We start from the raw sequence: 27,098 nt of genomic DNA on the forward strand, positions 1-27,098 counted from the left end.
ATTATGGAAAGAGGAGGTCTGTGTTGCTTCTCCTCACTCCCCATTTCATAGACTTCTTGAGTCTGTGACTGTCCTGGGCACCAGGCAGGTGTCCGTGTCAGGCCCCATGGGGGATACGGGTTGGGTAGCTGTGGTACCAGGCTTGTTTCCCCCAGTGCTTTCTTCCCTGGTGCTGGGACCCTGTGCACCCGGAGCGGGAACTGATCCCCTCTGTGTGATGCAGCCCCCTCTGCAGCAGCAACGCAGCCGTGGTGCCCTCAATAACTACCTGATGGGCCAGTGCTGCCGTAGGGAACGGCAAGATCAGGGAATAAGCCTGAATCTCATGCCTCTGGACAAGGCTGCTCTGAGGGAGTCAAGAACATGCTATGTTCCTGATGCACCACATGAGAAGCTAGTGGGAATCAGGGGTCTTTGAATAGGACACGGTGGAGTTACCCTCGTACACCACCTGCCAAAGGGTCACAAGCAGAGCCAGACCTTTGCACTTTGGGTGAGATGCCCCAGCCTCTGAGCTCAGTATGAGCCCTCGCTGTGGCCACCGTCAGCCTCCTGCCCACCCGCTGCAGGTCTGCGTGGGGACGGCGAGGGATGTGCTTGTCTGCCGTCAGCGCTGGAGCCCAAACGATTCCAGCAGATCTGGAAGATGTCTTCTCTTTTTCCCTAAGGCTGTGCTTGCAGGCCAAGTATGCGCACTGGGTGAATTTTTTATTCAGAGAATTGCCTTAGGAGATGGTGTAGACATGACCATCGATGTCAATGAGATTGTTGGCATGAGGAGTTTTGCCCAAATTTCAACAGAAATGGTATTGTACTTTCTTAAGTGTATCTGCCTTAATTCATCAGCATTCTCCCAATCGATACACATACATCCAGCCAATTTTATTACTGACTGAACACGCATTCATTTTCTCTATTGAAGTTTGTTAATGAAAAGGAGAATGTGATCCTACCGAATTGTTAAAAATGTAGATCTTCAGTAAATTAATTAAAAGAGAAGCGAGTTATTTGGTTCTTAAAATCAGTAGAAACCAATGAAGAAAAATGGCACTTACCTATGATTACGTGGGGTGGAGAAGTCACCCCTGGCTAGTTTATGAAAGCACTTGAGAACATTCTGTAAAAATCATGTGGTTTTGCTTTCCCCAGCAGCTTTGGTTCCTTCAATGGATGCACGTTATGTGAGTTTTATTGTTTGGATGTGAGTTTTATAGTTTGGAAAGGTAATGTCCTTTAGTACCAAAGGAGTGTGTTTGAAAGACAGGTGTAAGTATGCAGCTATATACAGTTTAAATGCTGTCACGGTACCTTGTGCTGCAAAGTGATGGGGAGCTGACGGTAGGCGGTGTTTGGACACTACCCAGCAGCAGCAGCAAAGCGGTGAGCTGGCGGGTTTGCTGCTTGCCTGGAAGTCACACGGAGCAGTGATGGGAAGCACAGACTTCCTGGATAACCGCTGAGGCTGAATCCAGCAGAAGCCGGGCCTTTGTATGACCCCCAGGGCTGGGCTCCACGGTGGGCCCTGGTATGAGCTCCCAGCTCTGGTGGGGACAGCCCCTGGGTTCCTCTCTTCCCAGCCTACCGAGGCTGGAGCACAGTTTTTGGGGGGGACTCTTGTCTTCCAGCCTCCATGCTCAGGTGCGATGGCAGGAGACCCGCAGGTGAGCATCGCCCAACCACCGTGGCAGCCCGAGCACCCACGGGACTGCGGGGGGACGTGGGCTGTGGGTGTCCACCTGGTGAAGGGCTGCGGGGTGGCCTCAGCCAGCCTCTGTCGCTCTCCCCCAACACCACTGTGGAGAGAGCCGAGCACAGCTCCAAGGAAACGCGGTCCAGGGCAGGTCCTGGGCATTCGTCACTCTCACAATTTTCTTAGGACTTTTTTATCCTTTCTGTTTTTAATTCAGGTTGTATCCTTCAGAGAAACATGAAGCACGAAAGGTCTGTGAGAGTGAGGGGGCAGGCTGGGAGCTGAAATTGTTCTTGACATACAGGAGAAATGGTATAGCAAATTAGAGGGTTCCGTTCTGTAAAGGAACCCCCAAAGACGAAGCCCTCACCAGCAGGTTCTGCCTACACCCGGAGCAGGAGCACAGAGGACCCCAGCCCGTGGCAGCAGCACAGCCCCGGTGGCCGGGGATGCAGCATTTGCTGCCCAAAGCGGGTGGGGACGGGGGTGAGACGCTGCAAGCCCCGGGCTGGGGGCCTGGGGAGACCCTGCCCTTGCAGCTGGGCACAGCCCCCACAGCCCCCAGGGAGGACCCTTGTTTTGAGGAGTGTTACGGTTCGTGGTGTCGCTGTCATAGTGTGGTGTTTTAGTGATACAGTGTTAGAATTTTGAGACCCTGAATACAAGCATTGTTGCATTTAATCTGCCATTACAGCAGTGCTCCTCTTCTTGTGCTGCCACTGACCTCAAGTCCTCGCTGCCCACAAGGTGGTTGGTTGTTTTTTTTTTCAAAAAAAAATGTGCAGCTGCATATAGTTATGCCATAATATATTTGCTTTTGAGCCTCAATTACCAGTCACCAGTAGCTGTATACTCAAACCCTTCAGCTACGTTTACCATTTACCAAATCTCCAAAGACATGACACAACTCACTAGTGACTGGCCTGGCTCTGCTATCATGTGCCATCAGTTTTACAAGGGAAGGGGTTAAAACAGACAGGACCAGAATACAGTGCCAGTAGAAACACGGTGAAGTATTTGCTATGCTTCAAAATTCTTTTTTTTTTTACCCTACAGGTGCAATCTCTGATCTAGGAACAAAATCCACAGTTTGGCAGACATGATACATTACAGCCCAACTGCCAATTATAAAAAACATCAGCTGAAGAACATTATGAAAACTAAATTGCCTTGGATAGGAGTTGCTGATTTGTTGCTGAGAAACTGAATCCAGTCCCTTCCCACAGTGAGCTGGGCAGCAGCTTCGGTTCCCCACCCGTGGAGGAGAAGGTTGGTGGGCAAACAGCGGCCGCATGGCACCAACATGAACCCCTCAGTCCCGGGGCTGCCGTAACCCTCCTTGTGCAGGTTCCTGATGGGAACCGTATGGGTGGCTCCGTCTGCTCCAGCTGAGCCCAGCTCCATACCCTGGTGGTGGGGGAACGTGGGACCAAGCCAAACCCTGGAGCCAAGAGCAGCCTGAGGGACCTGTGGGGCTGCCTCCAAAGGGACAAGGGAAACACCTACCAGTGGGAGAAGGGGGCTCCACGCTGGGGTGAAGATGCCGCCCCTTGTCACGTGATGTGAAATGGGTTTGGGTGAACCACACTGTGTACACCTTTGTAAACTAAGAGGTTTGTGTCTGCAACACCCATCAGCCTTACCCATCCCACCTCATGGGGGCAACCCTCACCACCAGCCCTCTATGGCCAACCACGCTGGCGAAAGGGGCTGACGCCTTAACCCTGTAAGAGAAGGCAGGTGAGGGAAGCAGGAACATCACCAGCCTTTGGCCATGGCTTTTGTGACAATGGCGGGAGGTTTTTGTTACTGGCTGCAGTCCCCGTCCCCAGAGAGCAGTGCCGTGGGTGACAGCCCGTCCCGCTGGCAGCAGGGCGAGTGTGGCGCGGTGTCCCAGGAGGGCTGCCCAGGGGCTTTGCACAATCCTGCTGGGGCACTATCAGTTAGATAAGCTGTGTGCCTTACGGTCAGGTCAGGATAACCTGGGCAAAGTCAGCACAGGCTGCAATAGCACCAGGTGCTTCCAGTGAATAGGCATAATTAGTAGCTTTTCTTACACAATAAGAATTTTGGCCTTTACTATATTTTAATACTTTTAAGCACTTGCTTCAAAAGTGCAGTGGTTGGTGAAACGAGAACAAAAGTAGTTGTGATGGTTTTGGCTCAGCAATAACATCTGGCACCTTGTCCCCGACCCCCTCTCCCTCAAAGGGTTTGAGTGGTTGATAAAAAGTTGATAACTCAACAAAAATCACTGTGCCTGTTAACAATTCTTCTATAAAAGCCGCACATTTTCCCCTGCAGTCCTCAGTCGCTTTTAGCATGAGGGGACTCATCCTGGCCCTGGTGCTCGCCCTCGTGGGTAAGTCGAAGCTTTACCAGCACCACTGAGCTGTGACGGCCACTGCGGTCCTGAGGGAATTGCATCTCCTTGGGGACTTTCAGGGATATTTACAGCTCAATTTGCTGAAGCCCTTTTACGACTTTGGCTGTAAACTATTAGATTTCTGTGCCTAAGCTTCGCAGCAGGGGCAACACTGAGCAAGCAGCAGCTAGCAAGCGGGGCTGGCACAGGCTTGGTGTCCCGGGGGTGTGGGGTGCACCCTGGGAGCCCGTTGCTGGTTGTTTGCCAACCATTAGCACACTGAGTAAATGAATAATAAATGTAAAATGCCCACAAAGATGGGGGGGTTTCTCACGCATCCTTCTCTTTCCTCCCACACAGGGGGCCAGAAGCAGGACCTCGGTAAGTGCGCTCCATCCCCACCAAGCTGCTCTCGCGCTGCCCTCCCCCACAGCCATGCCTTCCCCACTGCTTGCACCTATTTTTTTGGCAGTAGCAGCCTCACCCTTCTTTGCTGGGGTGGTTCTTGTGAGTAACATCACAACAGTCATAGCAAAGGCGGTGTTTCTGTTATATTTTTTTTTTCAATAGAGCCTGTTTTCCATACCGGCAAGACCTACCTGTATGGCTACGAGAGCTTCATCCTGCACGGGCTGCCCGGCAGAGGCCTGGCGATGGCGGGGGTGAGGCTGACCTGCAAGCTGGAGATCAGCCGTGTGTCGCGCAACGACCACCTTCTCCAGGTAAATCACCACGGGCATGGGAACCCACCCACCCACCCGCATTACACAGCCACCGACGTTCAGTTCATACCTCCAGGGCTGGTAAAATAAACGACAAAAAAAAAATGCAGAGCTCACACACAAGCTTCCCGGTGCCGAGATGACGCCTGTAAGCCTAATGGCAGACCAGGCAGCTTCACTCAGGTAGTGATGATTTCCCCATCGTGGGCAGAGGTGCGGACACGGGCACTGAGCTCTGCACCCGTGCCGTGCTGGGGGGAGCCGAGGGCAGCGCTGGGGTGTCTGCAGCTGTAGCCAAACTGCTTTGGGTTACGGGTAGTGACCTACAGAGAGCAGCACTGGCTCCCTCTCAGCCCACACCTCTGCGGGAGGGAGCCAGAGCTGCTCCAGTTATAAAACTGCCTTAGGTTCATCATGCAGAAATACGGCAGGCAGATGCTTTAAAGAAATGTCCTTAAGATAGTTTTCACTAAGGCAACACTAAGCTTGAGTATGAAAATGAGAATTCGAGTATGAAAATGAGAATTCAAGTATGAAATGTCCATTTTTTTCAACCTGGTCCATAGCCTGAGAAAAGCTCAGCTCTTGAATTCAGATATGGGACATGAGAAAGTCCCATCTGCCTCCATTATCTTCCCTTTGATATTCTTCACATAGGCATTAATTCAAATGTGAAGAATGCTAATGGTAATGCCTGTGCTTAGCATAATGATACCAGATCTGGAAGTGAAAAGATTAAACCAAACAGCTTAAAACACTGGCATGGAATGAAAGACCACAAAAAAAGGGATCTAGGAGACACCACATGGGGAGAAAGCTGTAAGAGGGCACTTAGTGTTCATCCTAGGAGCTTACTTAATCTGTAATCCTGTGCAGGTATTACTGAAACAGTATGAAGGAATACTATTATCAAACTTTACGCACTGCTGCAATGGCAGGCTCTGTGTAACCTCGCTAGAGCTGCTGTAACTTCAGCAATTGCAGACCGCAGTCTTGAGTAGGATTTAATTTGAGAAGACGTGACCAGAGGCAAGCCACCCTTGCAGCATTGATTATCAATGCCTAAAATAAAACAGAGCACTAAAACCACACCATTTCCCTCTACGCAGGAACATGTACTTCTATGTACGAGGATGGGAGGTGTGCGTGTATGCCTATGTGACTAGATACATATATGCATGCAGGCACGCACTTCCCACTAGGTAGCAGTCAAGGACTTGTGTGCAAGCTTTACAGCTTGATAAACTCAAAATGATGACAGCTGCTTCCAAAGAAAGAGACGTCAGATCCTGCTGGGCCATCTCCCGTGCAAGGTCCCGCGGTCATCTCTGCTTCCCCATCGGCTGTGCCGCAGCTTTGGTGCTCTGGGATGTGCTGGACCCGGAGCAGCAGGACCAAAATAGTCCCCATGTGTTTAGGCAGGCAGCTTGAGCAATGGCTTGGCCGCCTTGCAGACTGACGGGAGATCTCACTGGGCATCTGTGGAAAACGGACGAGTATCCTTTCTGTACAGATTGCTGGCAGCCGGTGTTTCACTCACCCAGCAAGTTCCACCAGACCTGCTGAAGTTTTGAATGCCGCTTGCACAATCTCATTTTTTCTGGCAGAAATCCTTCATGGAAATTGCATTTTCAAGGATGCTTCCTAGGCCCAGCAGAGGAGTCCAAGGAGGAAAATGGTTCCTGTGGTGTTGGACAAGTGGCTTGTGTCTGGCCATGGACTGGAAGCGCCCAGTTTCCCTGTTACTGCACTATTTCAAACTGATGGTGAACAGGATGCATGCTTTCCTAATTTTGTTCACAGATTCGATCACCAAAGCTGGAGGAATTCAATGGCTTCTGGCCCACGGACCCCTTCACTCCATCTCCGAGACTCACAGACACCATTGCTGCATGCTTCAGCCAAGCCTTTAGGTTTGAATACACTGAGGGAAGGGTTGGAAGTATTTTTGCCCCTGAGGACTGTCCCATCCTGTGCACTAACCTCGTGAGAGGGATTCTGAACATGATGCAGATGACCATCAAAAAGTCACAGAATGTGTATGAACTACAGGAGGTTTGTTTTTTCCATTCTGATTTTACTTTTATTCTCATTTTACTGTTATATAGTAACTTGCCTGTACATATGCTTCCCAGGCCATTTTCTTTGACCTATTTATTGCTGTTTCAAGTGGAAAGTTCATTGTGTTTAATCAACACTCACAGGCTGGGATTGAAGGCATCTGCCAAACCAGATATGTTATCCAGGACGACAGCAAGAATAACCGTGCCACCATTTCCAAAAGCAAGGACCTGATGGACTGCCAGGAGAAAGCGGTGAAGAACATGGGAATGGCGTACATCCGCCCCTGCCCCACCTGCCCCCTGGTAGGAGCAGCACAGAGCCCTAATGCCACGCTTGGGTATAAGCCGCTGATAAACACTCGTGCACCACACTGATGCTAGGAGGGAGTTTGGCTCATCTGTGCTAATTAACTTTAACCCATTCGTATTTCTGAGTGGGTCTTTTTGCACTTCTAGAAAGCCAGAAACATTAAGGGCACGGTGATGTTCACTTACAAGATGAAGTATGATGACAGCGGGGCCTTGATGACATCTGCTACATCCAAGCAGGTGTACCAGATCTCTCCCTTCAACGAACCCAATGGGGCAGCAGTCACGGAGGCAAGGTAGGCACCGTGCATGTCCTTAGCATAGCTGTGATTTTCACAGCCAGGAGGAGATGCCTAAAACATATTTACTGTTGATTTATGAGTTAACAAGAAGCATCTGGCCTGTGGGCTGCAACGGGCCAAGGCACCATACACCCCTCAGGATGCTTGGTCAGGTCCCGTGTCCTGCTGTCTGGGGGTTTTGCTGAGGCACCTGAAAAATTTGTCCAACTTCTCAGAGACTTTGGCAAACTCTAACAAAAGCTCTTGCCAGTCCTGAAACATTTTCAGGTAACCCTGAGCCATGCATAGATGGAGAAGCGCACAATCCGTTTGTGGTCAATGCAAGGGTCCTCAGTCTGCTCCGACTGCTGTACGTGTCCTCCACACACACAATGTGGTTAAAGGCTACTGATGCATTTCCTTCTTTCCCTTGAAGACAAGAACTGTCTTTGGTCGACATTAAAAGGACTTCCATCAGTGCACCAAAAACTCAGCTGCAAAACCAGGGGAGTCTTCGTTATCACTTCGCAGGAGAGCTAGTCCAGATGCCAATTCCTCTAATACGGATTAAAAATCCAGATTTACAGGTATTAGAGGCTTGCTTTTCATACTCTTTCATTATTTATAAGGTTAACAGATTATCACATAATTGTTTTAGACGTGGATCCTTCCAACTGTCTGTTTTTTTCCCCACAGTTAACAGAAACACTGCGGCAATTGGTTCAGAATAACCAGGAAGGAGCCACTAAAGAAGCTTCAGCCAAGTTCTTACAAATGGTCCAGCTTTTTCGTATAGTGACCCTTGGCCAAATTGAGTCTTTGTGGGTGCAATTTGCCCATGAACTTCCCTACAGGTAACAGTATTGCCTTCAGCCAGGATTTCCGATCAGAGGCATACTGGGCGATGGGGATAATGAACCCTCCTCTCCCTGGCAGGCACTGGTTCCTGAGTGCCATCTGTGCTGCTGGAGCTACTGACACATTCAGATTCCTGAAGCAAAAAATTCATGATGAGAAGCTGAACATCTGGGAAGCAGCTGCGATTCTCCCTCTCGCCTTCCATTTTGTTACACCCAACAAACAAACCCTAGAAGTTGCCTCAGTGAGTACAGATCATTCTTCCTTCTATTTCCTTCTCACTTCTTTTCAAAGGTGAATTCACAGGATTGTAAGTGAAAGATGCAACATATTTCCTTCTAAATTTGTAAAATGCAAGGTATTAACAAAAAATGGGAAATGCTTTAGAAAATGTTTCCAAACACTTGTTGCCAAAATTTTTTAACGGCTTTGATATTTGATGTTAAACCCCACAAATCCTAAGAAAATTTCTATTGATTTATTTTTGACTAAGTAAAAATTAAAAAAAAATAGACAAACTTAAGAAAATAATATAATGTAACTAAAATCTAAGGCACATACTGTACAACTGGAGTGAGTCTATTTACTTTTTTGTAGCTGAATGACTAGCATTAGCTTTAACTTCTGAAAATATTCCGGAAAAATCCAAAGCAATTTTATCTATTTATTTCTCAAATGTAATTTTCACTAAATACCAGCTCTAATTACTAGAAACATTAAAGACTTCTTTCTTCTGCAGACTTTTCTGACCTGTCCCCAAATCCAGAAAGCATCAATGCATCGAATAATCGTTTACCTGGGATACGGTAGCATGGTAAATAAGTACTGTGCTCAGATTTCACTTTGTCCAAATGAACTTCTTCAGGTAGGTGACTCTCCTTTCTGATTCATAAGGGGTGAAGAAATTTGTAAAAATGCCTCTAATTTAGCTCTCACAATGCTGGCAATTAGGTAACTCGCTGTTTACAGGCCTCACTCTTAGCTGTGATTGCCTGCAAAATGGCAAAGAGAGAATGAAACACTGAGCTGATGCCTTTGAAAAATCTGGTCTTAACAGTTCAGAATTTCAAATGTAAGTGGCAGAAGCCCGTGGGGATAATGGATCCTGTAAACAACCTGAAACTGAGTTTAGGTATGACAAATTTAGCATTAAAGCAAAATAATTATGATTCTTCTCTCTACTTTTATATTACATAGAGTGTACTTAAAAAAGTCTATTTAAAGGGCACTAAAGTGTGAACATAAGCAAAGCTCTAGCTATGTCATAGGTTAGGGCTTACAAAGAGGGACTGCTACATAATTACATGTCACTGTCAGAAATATTCAGGACATCGTCCTGGGACTAGGCAGCTCTGGTCCTTTCTCAGAAGGACCACAGCACCGAGATGGCCTGCTGGTGTTTGACGTGTGCTTAAATCTTCCGAAAAAGAGCGAAACAAAGGCAAGCCGCCAGAAGGGTCCCCTCAGAATGGCAAAACTGTTTAAGTAAACTTCCTATCGCTCTAGGAAGTGAAAGACATGCAAGTGTAATCCCGCAGCTGTGCAGACCCTGGGGGCTGCAGGCTGGCAGGGCTGGTGGAGGTGCCCCAGGGAACCACCAAACCCAGCATCAGCTCGGGGCTGCTCTTCAACTTGAAACACACCCTCTGGCGCAGGCATCTCCCCAGGATTATCTCCTACGCTCGGGCTCAGGCACAATTTAAAATCAACTACCACACTGTGGAAGGAGAAAACCAAGTTTGCCTGTACGTTCCACGTTTGGCATCCTGATAACGATGGTGAGATTTTTCCTGGGAGAAAAATCTGAACAGTTTTACTTGGGGCTCTGCACCAGTAGTTGTTTTGCTTGCTATGGCAACCTATATTTTTATGCATTATTACAAGATCGTTACCTGATAAGATTAACACAGTCTGCTCTGTTTTCAGCCACTCCACGACCTCGCTACTGAAGCCACCAGCAAAGGTGATGCCAAAGGCATGGCCTTGGCCCTGAAAGCCATTGGCAACGCAGGAGAGCCGGCCAGTATCAAACGCATCCTCAAGTTTTTGCCAACATTTTCCCTGGCTGCAGCTTCATTACCAAACAGAATTCATGTTGATGCTGTGTTGGCCTTGAGGAAAATTGCCAGAAAAGACCCGGCAAAAGTAACTGAAATTCTTATTTTAAAAATATCTTAGAGAGTATGATTTGGGTTGACGTAGTGGTTCAGGAATAATAAAGCCATCAAGTAACGTTAGCAACTCTGGGCAGATTTCTCAGTTACCGGTCTTCCTCTTTTCCACAGTACAAATTCCTGACATCACCCCGTCCCTGCTGATATCCTGGGAAAGCAGTTGCTTTAATTGCTGTAACACTGGGCCCATTACTAATGGCTGTTTCTTCCAGCCCTGTTCACTGTGCACCCAGCCATATCTTCATTTTCAGTGACAGGTCCCACGCTCAAGTCTCTGTTTTGTGTTTTGTTCTCCATTCAGTGCGGACCACACGTGCATGGTTTAGGAACCACTTCTTACTGAGAAGTTATGAGGTACTCACACGTTGTATCTTCCTCCTCTAGGTAAGGGAGATCTCCCTCCAGGTCTTTATGGACAACACACTTGCTCCTAACGTCCGAATGGTGGCTTGTGTTGTCCTCTTCGAAACTAAGCCTGCTCTTCCAACTGTAACAGCTATGGCCAGCTCGCTGCTGACGGAGCCCAGCTTACAAGTAGCCAGTTTCACATATTCACACATGAAGGCTTTGGCAGTAGGCAGGATCCCACAGCTCTATAATCTGTAAGTAGAGGAAGAAGTACATTTTTTAGTAGCAAATGGTGATTTTTTTTTTCTTGCAGTTTTCTTAGAATTTGGTCAGAGTCTGCTATCTTCATATGACTTAAACTCTTTTTTACCCAGATCTGCTGCTTGCAACATTGCCATTAAACTACTGAGCCCCAGACTTGACAGGCTGAGCTATCGTTACAGCAAGGTCATTCATGTCGGCGATTACTCCTGTGAGTACCAGGTGCCCTGTTCACTGCTTCAGCTTATGTGCCAAATGCCTCCATTTTGTTCCATGATTTTCATCCAAAATCCAATCACGGGCTATGAGTTTAGTGCACTCATGAAATAGAAAAAGCACAAGAGCCTTCTAAGATGCAAAAGACCCTGAGGGTGTTCTACTGCTTTATGGGTATCTGCTGGGGAAAGCAGAGCCTGCAGTTGGATTTAGGCCTCCTCCTTCAGTCACTGCGGTTGTATTGACTCTGCACTAGAACAAAGTTCTCCTCTTGAGGTTGCAAACTTGAGGACCAGTGGGACTGAATCCTGGCAGAACACCTTGTGATCTACTACAGCGTGTACCTGAGGTGGCTTAGGTGCACCAGACACCTCGGAGACCCTAACCAAAATCTCTGCCTTTTATTCCTGTGATAGCTGAGTATCAGGCTGGTGCCATTTGGAGGGTCTATCTAATGAACAGTCCCAGCACCATGTTTCCATCCGATATAATCACAAAAGTAAGAGGATATTATGCAAATACTGCAACAGATATTATCGAGGTAAGTATTTCATTAAAACAGCCAGCTAGATCCAAGTCAGCTACAGATAGTATTACTTTCTAAGCCATTTTGATTATGATGTAGTGTTTAACTCCATCTCTGGCTGTGAGGGCAGATGTGGAAGAGAAAATTTAGGTAATTATTAGGATTTTACTTAGCCGCCCTCTTTTATTTGGGCTTCTTGACACATACCGTCATCGATGAACATGTTCAGTATAGGCATGAAAATCTGTGAGAGCAGAGGAAAGCTTACGCAGCAGAACATTCATCTGCCTACCTAAAGTTGCATGGCATCCAGGGTATTTTGCATAAGTACAGGGAAATAGCATCTGAAATTAAATTTCAGCCATCAGTGCAGCCGAGGCAGCATGAAGCTCCATGTAACAGCATGCAGGCTTCTTGGGCAAGCTTTGCAGCCTGGGATGAGCTCTGTGCTGCCCTAAAATTATCCCTGCTGACTAATTCAAAGCTGGCTCAGCACGTCCTCAGCATCTGCAGTCATAGCCTGCAGCCATCTGCCAGGTAGACACAGCCTTATAAGTGCAATGGCTTCACGAAGCACATATTTAGAGCGGCCTCAGTGAGTGTAATACTAGGTACAAAGGTTTTCCTGGGCTCTCTTGTACTTGGGCTGTGACACCTTACTCTGTTTCGGACAGGTGGCTCTCCGGTCACAAGGCCTAACCAAGCTTATCAGGAAGCAGAATATTCCCTTTGCCGAGTATGATACATACAAGACACTGAAGGAACTCGGTAAAACGGTATGTCTCTACGCACCCTTCTGACCTGTTTGTAATACACAGTTCCCACCAGCGCCAGGGTTGCATCACCGACACGCCGAGCCGTCCCTTTGATGTTCCAGTGAGAAAGGAGTCAGTCATCCTGTTTGATCATGGAAAGATGTATTTACATTGTACTTACGCTGTCCACAGATGCTACCTTTTCATTCAACGTGTGTCAGCCCTTAATGTACGGTACAAAAGATGGTGAGGACGCTGATAGCCAAAATCAATGTGTTTTAAAGTGCATTTTAAAACACAGCAAGTGGTTGTACTTCTCTTTTAAAATGATTCTTGAATAAGATTTTTGTCTATGAGTCCTTAGGTGTCACCTACTACTTAGAGCAGCAGAAATTATCCAGTCCTCACCCCATCCCTTACGTGGGAGAATTCCCACTGAAGTCAGTTACACAACATAAGAAAGGCTGCATTGCTTCAGACCTGTGAGATGTCTGTTAATCTTTGGCTAAGGAACCATGGTTAGCATCCTTCAGATGAGATCTACTCTTTGCTGATACATTACAGTATTTGAAGTAACATCTGCTGCTTTTCTTTCTCCCCATCTCTCCTTAACACTGCAGCTTCTGGGATGGAAAGAACTGCCTCCTGAAGATGCTCTGATGTCTGCTTATGTCAAAGTATTGGGCCAAGAGATCGCCTTTACTGACATTGATAAAGATGCCATTCAGCAGACCATGACGGTACTGACACGCCTGTTGTCTTTTTGTCTGTGATGCTGAATGACCTCCCTTCCCCATCTCTTCTTACCTACTTGCCTAACCTATTTCTCTGTTTTCAGAGTTTAACTGGATCATCAAACTGGCAGCCAGTGGTGAAAAAAGTGGTGGAAGAGGTCCAGCGAGGCATTTCAGGTCAATGGACCCTGCCGGTGATGGTGGCCGAGCTGCGGCACATTGTCCCCACGGTGGTCGGTGTGCCGCTGGAGCTGAGTCTGTGCGGCGCCGCGCTGGCCCAGGCTGCAGCAGACGGTGAGCTTGGGATGTTCAATAATTGTGGGTTTGAAATTAAATCTCTCTATAATCTTGAAAAATACTCTTGTAATATGGAAACAGCAGTGTTCAGCTACCTCCAAAGGGTTTGAGAAGTAATTAGCATGTTTCACCTTGGACATATTTGTATAACGCTGGTTTGGAGTAGCCATCTTTAAATTATCACGTAAAGTATTTCAAAATGTAAAAGCACTGCCCATGTGTTAACTGCTATGCTTATTGAAAACACTTTATCTCCAGCATTTATTGTTTCTCTGTTTATACGACTCCTGTTTGTCTTTTGCAGTGGATATACAGATGTCACCACCATTACCTGACAACTTTAGACCTTCACAGTTGTTGGAAACCAACATGGATATTCATGCTGACATCAAGCCAAAGTAAAAATGACGTATATTTTCACATACACACACAAGCATTTATATTTATATTTGAAATAGATATGTGATTGTATGTTATTATCTAGGGATCTTACTTGTCCCAGACTTGGGACGGCTGTGCTAGTCCAGAGCAGTGAAGGTGTGAGAAAGTAACACAATCACCCGATGCTTTACGACCCTGCAAACGTAGCAACGTGCACTGTATCCCACAGCATGCTGCGCTGTTCTGCCTTTGCCAAAAATGCTCACTTTTGTATCTGTTCAGTGACTAAAGGTAGTAAGCTGTGAAGATATATTTGCTTACATACGGAAAGGTTTTTACAAGTTCAACACAGAATTGCATCACCACCAGGTGCAAACTGGGGGGATTTGAGGAGGTAAAGGGAAGTGCTTCTGGATCCACAAAAGCGAATGGAACACTACTAATAACAGTAATAGTAATAATTATCATAATAATAGTGATAATATTAATAAACAACTAGACACAATCTGAAGGTAGAAGAGATTCTGGCATTAGCTTTTCCTCAAGCAATGTATCAGTGACAGAGCAGTGAGAGGGTCCACGTCAGCTTTGTTTATCAGATAAATCCCTTCGCCTTTTCCAGTGGCACTTCAGCTTTTTTTTATCATGTTATATGATATATCTCTTTATCCATCATTAGTGCCTCTTACAATAAAAAGAACAGCATGAAAATGTAATTTTGCATTTCAAAGCTAAATATGTGCATATTAATCTGTAATTATGCATGTTTTTATTTCCACTCTTTCAGGGCATATTTTCATATGATTGCAATGATGGGGATTAATACACAATACTTTCAGAGTGGTCTTGAATTTCATGCAGAGTTGAGTGCCAACACTACAATGAAATTTGATGCCAGGATAAATATGAAAGAGAAAAATCTGAAGATTGAAATGCCTCCCTGCCATCAGGAGGTTGAGCTCGCAGCTGTGAGGTACAGAAGAGCTTGTTCCATTTTGCTTGTTACGTGTTACTGATTGGGAGCTCCCTGGTATAAAATCATGAACATACAATTCTTTGTTAGGCTCTGCCGTACCTTGGCAGCCACAAAAAGCTTAGTATTGTCTTTTTTGCACCAGCAAAGACAGGTAAGCAAAATCAGATGCTACTTGTGTGCCATTTATCACCTCCACAGGAGTGAAGTTTTTGCTATTTCACGGAACATGGAAAAAGTAGATTCCGAAAAGAAATCCCAGCTTCTCCCCAACGGAGAAGTACCAAGTATCTCTGACCAGCCATTTCAGCCATCAGAAAGATCTTCGAGACCTGGCAGCTGGAAGGTAAGGTCTCACCATCTGTATTGCAGACAGGTAGAGAACAGACAGGTCCTCAGAGGGGCTGAGCACCTCCAACACAGCAGCTGGCTCACCAGATCACACACACAGAAACTGTGAGATTCAACAGGTGCCTGACATATCCCAAACCAAGCCTAACATAAGTCCCAGTGCATTCAAGACATGATCATTCACAGTCTGCTCACTCTCATCATCTCATGCGGGTAGGGTTCCTTTGACAGCACGTCTTCCTACTTCTTTACAGCCACGGGGAGGGTGTGTGAAAGTCATATCCTTTGTACAATATCCCTTTTTTTTTTCCCAGCCAGAGCAATGTGGAAAACATGGCCCTTGGGCAGCATATAGGTTTTTCCTTTCGAAATCCTGAGGTAATCCCTGCAGTGGACTGCAGAAGCCCATTCTCTTATGCTTCTTCAGCTTCTGAGGCTGGCCTGGGAAACAGGAGGGCTAGCAGCCCAAAACTGATGCAGAGAAATATCCCCTCCAAAGAGGCCGGCAGGTTCTCATTGGGAAGTGTGTTTGTGAAACACTGCCTGGGAAAGGCTGGGCAGGAGAGATGTCCTCTTCCACAGGGCACTTTGGAGTAAACTCCACTGCTTCCAGTGCTTGGATCTCTAATTTTAAGCAGTGCTTCCTTACTTAGGCAGGATTGTCATCATTCTCTTCACTAATAGGAGGAAAGACTTTTAGGAACTGTGACAATTTTTTGTGGAAAATATCTTTATTTGCCATATTTTTATTTAATGCAGCAAAGCAACATTCCTAGTGTGATATCCAAAGGATACCAGCACGGTTCAGAAGAGGCACATCACCACAGTGTAGGAGGAAGATCTTACGCCCGCGTCTTCTGTAGAAAATTTGAGAGTTTGGGATGTTCTGCTTGTCTCAGCCTAAAGTCACAAAGTTCTGCTTTCTTAAGAAAAACCTTTCTGCACAAATTAGTTGGAGAACTTGAAGCCAAAATGGTTTTGAAGCCAGGTACAGTCATGACAACAAACTTTTCTGTCAATCTCTGTGAATGCTGCTCAAGCAGCAGAACCCTGGAACGTAAGTATCTTGACTTTAGTTCACACAGATGCTGATATTGACAAAATACAGCTGGAGATTCAGGCAGGATCCAAAGCAGCTTCCAAAATAATGGAGGTAGGAAGCTCAGGGTCCAAGGAAGAGGATGAGACATCTCTGTATAAGGACATACAAGCGAAACTGAAGAAGATTCTAGGCATTGAAAATGTATTCAAGGTAAGATACTTTGAGCACCAGAGAGGTAAATATTTCCCTATAAATGAAGGCACGGGTTTCCAGTGTGGAAAACCGACATGGGAAAACACGGATTTTGGCTGGGAGGAATGGGTCTAGGTGAGTTCTGGTGCAGCTTCTGCAGTGTGCGGGGCCAGGAAGTTGTATTTCCTTGAAAGCCTGTGGTGAGCAGCTTGCCTGACACCCAGAGCAATGTTACAGAACAAGCTATAAATTCACAATGCTTTGAACTGTTTTTGGAGGTCACAAATAAAACACGGCGCCGTACGAAACGGATTCACAGAGAAGAAAAGACTGCAGTTACAGACCTCCGGGCAGCGCACAGTGCAACCCCCTTCTCCAGCTCATCCTCTTCTTCCACTGCTTCCTCTGCTGATGGCAAAGAGCCTGGAAATGAACACAAGAAAGACGAAATACATGAGTCTGGGAAGAAGCGCGGCAGCAGCAGGAGCAGCAGTGGCAGGAGAAGCAGCAGCAGCTCTGCTAGCAGTAAAATCTGCAGCAGCAGCAGTGGAGAAGACCACTCTGGAGACAGGCACTGCAGGGGGAACAGTGAATATTCCAACCAACAGGTAATTCCCCTAGGTGGGACATTTTTATATTTCTTGTAGCGAATGTTTTTGTACATCGGGAAATTGTGCCCACAGAGCATGGGCCAAAGAAAGAGAAAACAGTCTCTAGAGGGTGGGTGTTTGCTGCGGGATGGATGAGGAAACGGCCTCACAGAGCTTTTTCCCCTTTTTTAACCTCTCTGGTTCTCTGAAACGTTTCAGTTCAGAAGTTTCACATTTCAGAAGATTTCAGTCTAAAATGTTTAAAAGAATTAATTTTCTTTTGCGTTTTTTCCATACTCAATACTGAACTTTTTAATGCATTTGTCCAAAGTTAGTTCTTTGTCTTCTCTTAGATCTTCTTACATACTATCTCTTTTCACAGGCAAATCTACCTATTTACCGGTTTTGGTTCAAGCCAGCAGAAGAACAGGTACATTTATCGCTTATACTGTGAGCAGGGCCTACAACTGCCCTCACTAGCTTTGCTGCAACTACAGCTTAGTTCTCCGAGAATAAAAATATGAGAAAATAATTCTGCAACAACTTCCAATGGTAAACCACTTGCTTCAAGGTGATTCTCTGTTTTTGCAGGACCCAGGAAGGCAAGCCCTGAACAGCAGCATCAGCTCTTCCTATTCTTCAGCTAGTGATGAAGGCATCTCTGGAGCCATATCTCAGGTCAGCATCTTAATCTACAAGAAATAAAACCATTTACTTTGGATTTCCAGTTGTTGTATATTCCTATTCCGTATAACAGAATATGAAAGATATGGTGATTTAGCATAGTAGATAATATATAGAAGGAAAATGTATCGTTTCTTGTTTTATAAAGGTGAGCACATTGGATAGCCATTGAATGTTTTTTTAAGATTCACTCTATACTGTAATTAATGAAACTGGAATGTATTGCTGTATACGTTGAAATGTGTGTTACTCAGAACATAATTCACTATAAAAAGGAGAACTTTACAAATGCTGACCTGCTTGATCAGAAACTGGTTTCAGGTACATTTGTCATTGCGTAGCTCTCTGAAAAAGTTGAGGTCTTCACTGCCAAGTACTTCTGTTCATGTTAGCAGGACCATACAAGGCCTTTGAGAAGACCTTGATTTTGCAGTAAGGCTCCAGCTTTCAGAGCAATCCAGGTGTTTATTCAGGAATGACTGCATGGTACATAGTTAATGGTACCTGGTCCTTCTGTAAGAACTATTGTAAGAACTGATGGAACGTGAAGCAGCTTTCATCAAAGGAAAATTTCACACATTTTGGACAATGACCTACATGCCTACAAAACAGTAGACCTTACCTTGCCGGGGCAGCCCCTCTGCACCAGCAGCTCTCAGTTGTTAATGCAAGTAACTTGTGGAAAAAAGGCAACCAGATCTACCTTCTCTTTCACCTGTTTCCATGTAACTTGAATTCACTTCTCTTGTCCATCTTTTCACCACATTACTACTTCCCTGAACTCTTCCCAGTCTTCCCCAATGCTCTCACCACATACACCTTCTTCCTCAGCCACTGCCTTGCTCTTTCCCCATTTCCCTCTAAGCCCTTGCCAGCTCTGTCTCGCCTAATCCTTCTGTGGGTCTCTGTCACTCAGAACCGGCAGCACAGGGAGGACCCGCTGCCCCACGGCTCACCCCGCCTGCAGCTCTCCTCTGGCCAGGTGGAAACTCCTGTCCCACAGCTCAGGTAGGACAGTCACAGCCGGAGGAGATGCTGCTGCCAGCCACAAGGCTCTGACTCTGAACGGGACCTCGTGCAAGTACCACACTTTGGACTGCACTGAACAGATCCCTCTGTCAACACAAATTATCATGGTTTTAAACAGGTGGCTAAACGAATTTTATCAAAAAAACTATTAGCTAACCCAGAGATTGGTAAGATTGGTTCTTTATGCAGTAGGGTCCTACTCCGTACTTCCTTTTGTTACACTGAAATTACTTTACAAAAAATATTCCCAACACTACTGTTGTACTTTACTTACATAGGTCGTGACAGCTCTCCCTGAAAAGACTGTGGCAAAACTATAGATGAACTGAATAGATTGAGCGATGATCTATGATGCTGTCCCATACTTTACATAAAAAGACTTTTTGAATTAAACTTTTCCTTTGCAAATACCTTTTACCTGTCGTTTTAATACAGTAATTTTAACGCTTTGTTTATGTCTTTGGTCTCCATTTCCTCTCTACTGACTTAAGCCTAAATTCCTGGGAGACAGCAAGCCACCAGTACTGGCTGCAGTCCTTCATGCCATCCACAGAAACGAGCAGCCGACAGGATTACAGCTTGTACTGTACACGGACACACAACCCACGAGATCGAGGATACAGATGTTTGTTTCAAGCATCACAGGATCAAGTAGATGGAAACTCTGTGCTGATGCTTCAGTAATAAATTCCCATAAAGTATCCGTAAGTTTAAAATAACGATCAGCTTAAACATAAACGAAATATAATTATCTGACTATGTTTTATACAAAAATATATATATTCCCCTCTACTAGGGTTCTCTTAAATGGGGTAAAGATTGCCAGGACTACCAGACCGCTACTCAGATTGCAACAGGGCAATTTGCTGCTTATCCAGCTGTGCAGGTGAAGCTGGAGTGGCCAAAAGTACCTTCAACAGTCCGAACAACTGCAAAATGGTAAGATTTTACTTTAGTTTTTGGAAAATTCACCTGTGTCAATGCTCCGGATAATTAGAGATTCAGTTCTGCAACTTCTGGGCTGGGAAAATTCCCCTTAGTCAAGGTGATATTATAAAATCAGATTACACGTCTGTTTTTTCTGTGTATTCATTCCCTCAAAGCACAGTGCACTTTAGTTTGTGGAAAAAACCCGCTTGAAACAAAGAAGATGATGGGATTCACCTAATTGTAGACTTTTAATTTAAAATGCCTTAATTAGGAAATTGGTCTCCTGATGCTTCCTAATCGATGGAGGCTCAGAGCAGAAGCCTAACCTTGGTTCTCTGAAGGAGTCTGTCCTATACTGACTGTACGGGGAGAGTAATTTTCTAACGTAGGCACCTTATCTCCAGCTTCTGAAGGAGGTGATACAAATACTTCCTATAAGGCTTATCACACACTAACAAATGTTATGTGATGGTGTAAGAAAACTAACTGCTGGATTCAGTTCACATATGTGTCTATCCATGTACATATAGTATCTATTGTATTCATTCATTCATTCCATTCATACCTATATTTGCCCACAATAACATAGAGATCCGTATCAAAGCCTAATCTTTCTTCATAGTGCTATCAAAATACAGACACATACAACAGCTCACTTACATAAATAACCATGTAACACAAGCGTTCACGTTAAAGGGATACAGGTGATTTGGTTAACAGATGGCTACTGAAGAGGATAATTTTATATATTAGATTGAATTACCTGAAGTGTTGTTGTCTGCCCTTATTATAGGCAATGAAACCATCCAATTCACTATCCTGGAGCAAAGCTATAGAACTCACCTTCGTTCTGCTCTGAGACTATGCCTTTTTTTAAAGGAATATTTTACGTATTTCTCTATTTGAGTCCCAAGTCTGTGAGGGAATCACAGAGATCCCTCTGTCAACCCATCAACAATTTTAGTGGGTGAAAGATCCTTGGTAAAAGTTACCACTGCAGGACTGACACATTAATATGAGGTTATCTATTTTTTAGCATTTTAGCACTTCAGTTTTTATGTAACCAGTGCCTACTTTTTAACTCTGAATGTGTTTAAAACAAGCTGACTGTGCTTTTCTTCTCATGTCACTCTGCCACCCAGTCTCTTGAAGATTGTTTCACCCATTAACAGTTAAAATCTGCCTGCCTCTCCTCCCATACACACCACCAGGTATTACCAAACCCTGATATAAAATGTGGCTAACACCGAATACATATTGCTTTATGGGGGTATTTTGGTCTGAACAAATTAGAACCATTTTTTTTTAAAGATGGCTCATTTTAATCATTTACTTCTTTTCCAGGTTCTACTCATTTATTCCAGGAGCTGCATATGTGCTTGGGTATTCCCAAAGGCAACAGCATAGTCCCTCTCACCAGGCAACCTTGGTTATGGCTCTGACATCTCCGAGAACCTGCGATATGGTCCTGAAGCTACCTGAGGTAACTATCTTTTATCCTGAGGCATTCAGTACTTATGAAATCGAAGGTTAATAGCTTTTTTTACCCACTGTTTGGTTTTTTTTATTTATTAAATTTATTAAACTATAAAGAAGCTCCCATCACAAGGCCATTATATTCATGCAGCTGGTTCCATTATGAAAATATCTTAGAACACATTTCTCTTCCTCATGTAGCATGTAAACACATGAAATAAGAAACAGGTTATAAAACAAACATCATGATTGACAGCACATTAACGATTACTTATTAAATAGACCACTCCTCCCCAAATCTTCAAAAGACGATAGGTTTTCCTGTGTCTTGGAGAAGATAACAAAACCAGGCTGTAGAGAAGCATGATGGCTAAAGAGCAGCCCTCAACGTATAGGGTAAGCAAACTGTTTGGACTGTGAGCAAATGTGACGTACAACTCCCCCAAAAGATGCAAATTGGTGAATATCAAACTTCATTGATAGCACTGCTATTCTATAGACTGCAGATGTGTCAAACTGCAGAGGTAGAGCTATTTCATGCTGTAGACAGAAGACGTGATTTATTTTTATCTCTGACCTAAATCTAGATTCTAATTTAGATTCAGTCGGTACAGTGCTCTTTGAACATTATAGGAAAATGCTATCTCATCTCTACACTGTGTTTTGCATTTACCTTCATATTTGTTTTCTGACTGATTTTCAGCTCACAATTTATGACAGAGCCATCAGGCTTCCCCTGCCATTCCCTTCAAGTCCAGGTACACCGATTTCAACACTACCATCCCCTGACCGGAATGTCTTTTCCCAAGCAACACTTTCAGTCATTGAAAACCTTAAAGGTCAGCAATTAACTATCAGCATTGATTGACTTTCCAGATTTTGTAAATATGATTTGTACTTTTGACATAACTTGAAATTATTTCACGTTCACTCAAAAAGCCAGTGGGACTTCAGATAGAAATAAACCCATCTGTATGAAAATTGCAAGGCTGCAAAGATGTAAAGAAAAGGAAATTTACATTAGTAGGAGTAAATACGCACTTCCATGCCAAATAGTGATTCCAAATGCCTCCATTCCCAAATTCATCCTTTTCAGCTTCATTGCAGAGATTGCTTGTGAAGAAAAAAACATTACAAAATTTTTGTGAGGGACATCTAAGTTACCTCAGATTTGGGGTGCTCTGCTTGCTTAGTGCTGTTATGTAGAAGCTAAACCAGCTTCAAAAGTATACCCATTCATTTCACCTCTTGCATTTGATTTTGAAGGGATTATTATTTCATTAATGCTGTCTTAAGAGCTAATCGCATTATACTTACTTACGGTAAATTTTAAGTCGAAAAGCTTTATGTAATCCTGGGATAAGGAGTCACATTTTGCTTGAAACCAGTGGGCTAATATCATACCTATGCATATTTCTTTGGTAAACACCAACACTAGTCCGTAATAATTAAAATTGCTGTAAAATAATTTCTAATCAGAGATAGTAGGATTTCCAACAAAATACCGTTACAGTGAAAAAGGAGAAGTTTATTCTAGTGTGGCTATTTTTCCTCACCATCTTCTAACTATTTCTAATCCTGTTTACGACTCAATAATGGTAACAGCCTTTTAGTGAATTTCCTCTAGAATTAATGATATGTGAATCGTTAACAACATTTGAGAAATTCTTTTGATTTTTTTGACTACAACAAAGTTACAACAGCCAAAAGGCGACAGAGAGTTGCCATGAGCAGAATTTATCTCAAACAATGATTGAATCATGAGTGGGTTGTGCTGTTGTCTGGGGACTCGCAAAGTTTTGCTTTCGTGTTACCACAAATCCAGTACTTCATCTGAAGGAATCATTTTGCTTTTACGTGGGAATAAGTAAAACCAGAAAATGTTCTTTTTTATTTATTTATTTTTAAATCACAGATTTAAGATAGAATAACTGTCTTATATAAAGTACAAAAGGTTTGCTTTTGACTGATTATTTTTTTTCAGCTCGTTGTTCAGTTTTCCAAAATACGGTCACAACCTTCAATGGAGTTGAATTTAACTATTCAATGCCTACAAATTGCTACCATGTCTTGGTGCAGGACTGTAGTCCAGAACTGAAATTCCTGGTGATGATGAAAAGACCTGACGAGTCTGCTGACCTTACAGCAATAAATGTCAAACTCGCCAGCCAGTAAGTAATTGCAAACTTAATGACAAACTGAATATACTAGAAATGTGAAGTGCAGATTGGTACTAGCATAAAGCTCATGCAAAAACTGCGGATGTCAATGGAAAGATTTCTAGGAATGTCACTGGGATTTGGGACTTTGTCTTTCAAAAGCGCTTCTGAAATATATCTGAGGCTCACAGTAACCTAAAGTCTTTACTCCCCAAAATTCTTCATTAATTTGTTAGCATTTAACCATCTCATTTCAGTTCTTAGTAATTAGGTAGACACATAAACTACAAATCCAAAAGGGACTATTGTAATCATTTAGTCTGGCCTCCAACACTAAGCTAATAATTAGAACTAATTAGCACCCACAATCATCTCAGCAGAGATGTTGAGAAGTGGACATGGCTAAAAAGGGAATTACTTATCCCAGAGGTCATCCCTTAGTTGGTTCATAGTGTTCTAATCTATTTGAAATCAATTATAGACAGACATGGTTTCATCTTGGAGCAATCACCTCTGCCATCACAGGTTCTCCTATAAAAGTATAGTCTGATACTCTAAATTGTATGGGATTATGCATACCAAAATCATTGTAGGGAGTATTCCTCAAAGCGCATAAACAGGCTTTGATCTGTAAGGTTTCATTACAAGTAATTATTTATTTCTGAAAACTGTGTCCCTAACTGTGCCATAATGTTAGAGAAACAGAGAGAAACGAGTATTCCCTGCACCTGTTTTGTGGAAGAACAGAAGGATGCTTGTTTTATAGACTCTGTCTTTTGTGATAAAGACATTCCTCGTCAGTGTATCATTCCTGATCATTTCATACAACTGTATGGATGTGCTTTTGATGTGCTTGAGCTTCATATTTCTTCATTAGAGCAAACACTGCTCTGAAGAAAATACTACAATACATAGACTATTCAGGCTGTAAGAGAACCACCGCAGAGAATCCAAATCTTCTTTTGAAATGCAAAATACCTTCAGTTTATGCAAACACAACAGCAATGATATTGTCCCGCAGCAAGGGTCCCTGTAGCCAGGTGTCTTCCTGCCTGAACTGTGGCCACAAGCCACTCAGAGAGGATTAAAGCCAGGGAACGGTGTATTGTGAGCACTCCTCCCGGCACGTTTTCCTGGGCTCTCTCAAAATCCCTCCCAAAGTGTTGCAGGTGATTCATGCCAGAACAATACGAGCGTCCTGCAGTGTTGGTTCCACCAGGGCTAGAAATTGCGAGCTGAGCAGGGTGAAGGAGAAGCATTTGTTTATACTCATTTCCTTTACTTAAAGTGAGGTTGACATGTATGTTTCCAATGGACTCATCCAGTTGAAGATTAATGGTGTTCAAGCCCCAACAGATGTTCCATACACATCTAATTCTGGTAAGAGACTCATCTTCATATTTTTTTTAATGTTTTCTGACCTTTTAAAGAAGGAGAAGACGTGATCCTGCAAACGCCTTTCAAGATAAGGATTGCCCTAATTTGAGAAACAATTAGGTGATTTTAACATACCTTCATGCTAGCTTTCATAGAGGGTGGCAAGAAAGATGAGCAAAGGAAGAGATCCTGATGGTGTGTGTCTTTGCACAAACCAAGTAACGCAGGGCTGTGGTACCTTGTGCTGATCACAGAGACCCACAGAACAAGCATCTAGATGTCCCCTGGCCACGGCCACCTTGTCACAGGGCTTCGGCTTGTTCCAGGGCAGGGACAAGACCAGGAAATGGTCTTTCTCATTTGCCCCATCTCTTTCAAGATACATTAGAGCCTGCATTAAGTCCCCAGGAATTTAACAACTGGTTCAGGTGAGACCCTAAAACACTAACTTCCTTTTAAAAGACGAAATCCCTTTTTTCTGTTTTGTTGCAGATGCAAGCATGCTGATCAGCAGGGAAAAGGAAGGGTTGTCACTAAAAGCTCCGGATTATGGCATAGATAAACTATATTATGATGGACATAGACTTGAGGTATTTTTTTAAATTATTTTCAGTGGGTTTATTTTTAGAAGAGAAATATTTAAGTGCATCGGTTTTTTTGTTTCCACAAAGATTCAGGTTGCTTTCTGGATGGCTGGAAAAACATGTGGTATTTGTGGAAAATACGATGCTGAGAAGGAAAGGGAATATCAAATGCCCAGTGGATATTTAGCTAAAGATGCAGTGAGTTTTGGTCAGTCCTGGATCATCTCCGAAGACCCCTGTGCTGGAGGTACTAAGATTCTAACTTTTTATCTAACTAAGATTCTAATTTTTGTGATTAGTGGCCATAGACTAAAGAAAAAAATCTGGTTTTCCTGAGTTTGGTAGTTCACTGCAAGTTCTGATTTTGTTCTGATTTTATATCAACTTCTTATGTGCTATGTAGTTACCTGAAGTTTGAGTGTTCCAGGTAAAATTATAAACTTAAAACTCCCTAAGATGCTAAGTTAGTATGAAAAGTAGGTAGTTTGACTGTTGGCAGAAGACATTTTATGTCATCCTTAATAGTTTCATTCTTTATTTTCATTCTGTTATTTCTAGGCTTTTAGTTTCCCAGGGAACACAAAAAAAAAAAAAAAAAAAAAAAGTAAAATCTAGCCCTGGCTATCAAACTAGAGGGCATTTGAGGTGGGAAATACCTGTTTTAATTTCCTCAGGCTGAAGATGAACCCTTCAGCCCGGGAATGATTTTTTTTACCGTTCAGGTCCTGTATAAAAACAACAACATGAAGGTACTGATAACATTAGGGTACACCGCATTTTGTGTGGAACCCAACCCTTTGGGCACATGGTGGCATTTTTGGAATATGTTCTTAGATCAAGTTTCCCTGGGGGAGGTGGTCCAGGAAAGCCTGGATCACAGAGGCTTAAGGACTAAGCTACGCAGCCACGGCAAGGCAGGTGTGACGCTAGGCACAGTGCAGAAGTAGATATATGGATGTCTAGGAGCCACTACTGCCCCAAAACGAACTTTGGGTAAAGTTGAGTGTCAGTTGACCAAGGTTTTCATATGTATCTTTTTGGATTTGGACACCTGTGTTCTACCTAGATCCTACTTGGCAAGCCTCTGTCCTTGGGACTGTGCTCCACATGCTCGATTCTCTCACAGCCTAAGCCGCTGACAAAAAACCGACTCACTTCAACCAATTTAGTTTCATGCAGCTTGTGTCACTTGGTACATTAATTAGTCTTCGTTGTTGCTAAATCTACAAATTTAGTCCAAAAAGTTACTTATGTAAATTCTGTAGGTGCTTTAAGAGAGTTCGTATTTTATAGCTTGTAAGCTGCAGCGCAAATTTGTCAAAATTGAGAAGCCAGTTGCGTTTGAGAAGGCAGCAGCAAAATGCTTCTCCGTGGAGCCAGTCCTACACTGTGTAGAAGGATGTTCAGCGACCAGGACCGTTCCCGTCTCCGTGGGCTTCCACTGCGTGCCAGCCGGTGAGCCCGCACAACGTGCATCTGAGCATAACACAACCCGCGTCCCGCTGCGGCTCTGGGAAAAACCGTGAGGTTGACGGTACTAACACGTGAGCACCTCGATGTATAACCCCCCCCTCACACGACCTCTTTTTTCCTCTTTTTCTCATTTACAGACTCCGCTCTCAGCCTGGAAGGCCAGATTAGGCTAGACCAGAAATCCGAGGACGTCGTGAGCACGGTTTCTGCTCACACGGCGTGTTCCTGCCAACAGCAGCCGTGCCCGGCGTGACGCCC

General features: G+C 44.1%; 1 protein-coding gene across 1 annotated transcript; it reads left to right on the plus strand.

Annotated features, from left to right (window-relative positions):
• Window positions 1–4,009: 4,009 nt before the first annotated feature.
• LOC128913968 (vitellogenin-2-like) lies at window positions 4,010–27,093 on the plus strand. The gene is made up of 35 exons (XM_054212401.1): window positions 4,010–4,052; window positions 4,416–4,436; window positions 4,626–4,777; window positions 6,581–6,832; window positions 6,982–7,143; window positions 7,297–7,445; window positions 7,867–8,017; window positions 8,127–8,284; window positions 8,367–8,532; window positions 9,028–9,153; window positions 10,215–10,433; window positions 10,847–11,064; window positions 11,185–11,282; window positions 11,704–11,828; window positions 12,488–12,589; window positions 13,189–13,308; window positions 13,407–13,596; window positions 13,904–13,997; window positions 14,768–14,953; window positions 15,155–15,299; window positions 16,064–16,292; window positions 16,381–16,556; window positions 16,817–17,146; window positions 17,511–17,558; window positions 17,720–17,806; window positions 19,333–19,545; window positions 19,638–19,780; window positions 21,116–21,254; window positions 21,951–22,086; window positions 23,232–23,418; window positions 24,695–24,786; window positions 25,276–25,373; window positions 25,455–25,614; window positions 26,661–26,822; window positions 26,978–27,093. The coding sequence occupies exons 1-35, from the start codon at window positions 4,013–4,015 to the stop codon at window positions 27,091–27,093; spliced, it is 5,190 nt and encodes a 1,729-aa protein (XP_054068376.1). The 5' UTR covers window positions 4,010–4,012.
• The last annotated feature ends 5 nt before the right edge of the window (window positions 27,094–27,098 follow it).

This window comes from Rissa tridactyla, chromosome 8 (genome assembly GCF_028500815.1).
Source record: "Rissa tridactyla isolate bRisTri1 chromosome 8, bRisTri1.patW.cur.20221130, whole genome shotgun sequence".
NCBI lineage: Eukaryota > Metazoa > Chordata > Aves > Charadriiformes > Laridae > Rissa > Rissa tridactyla.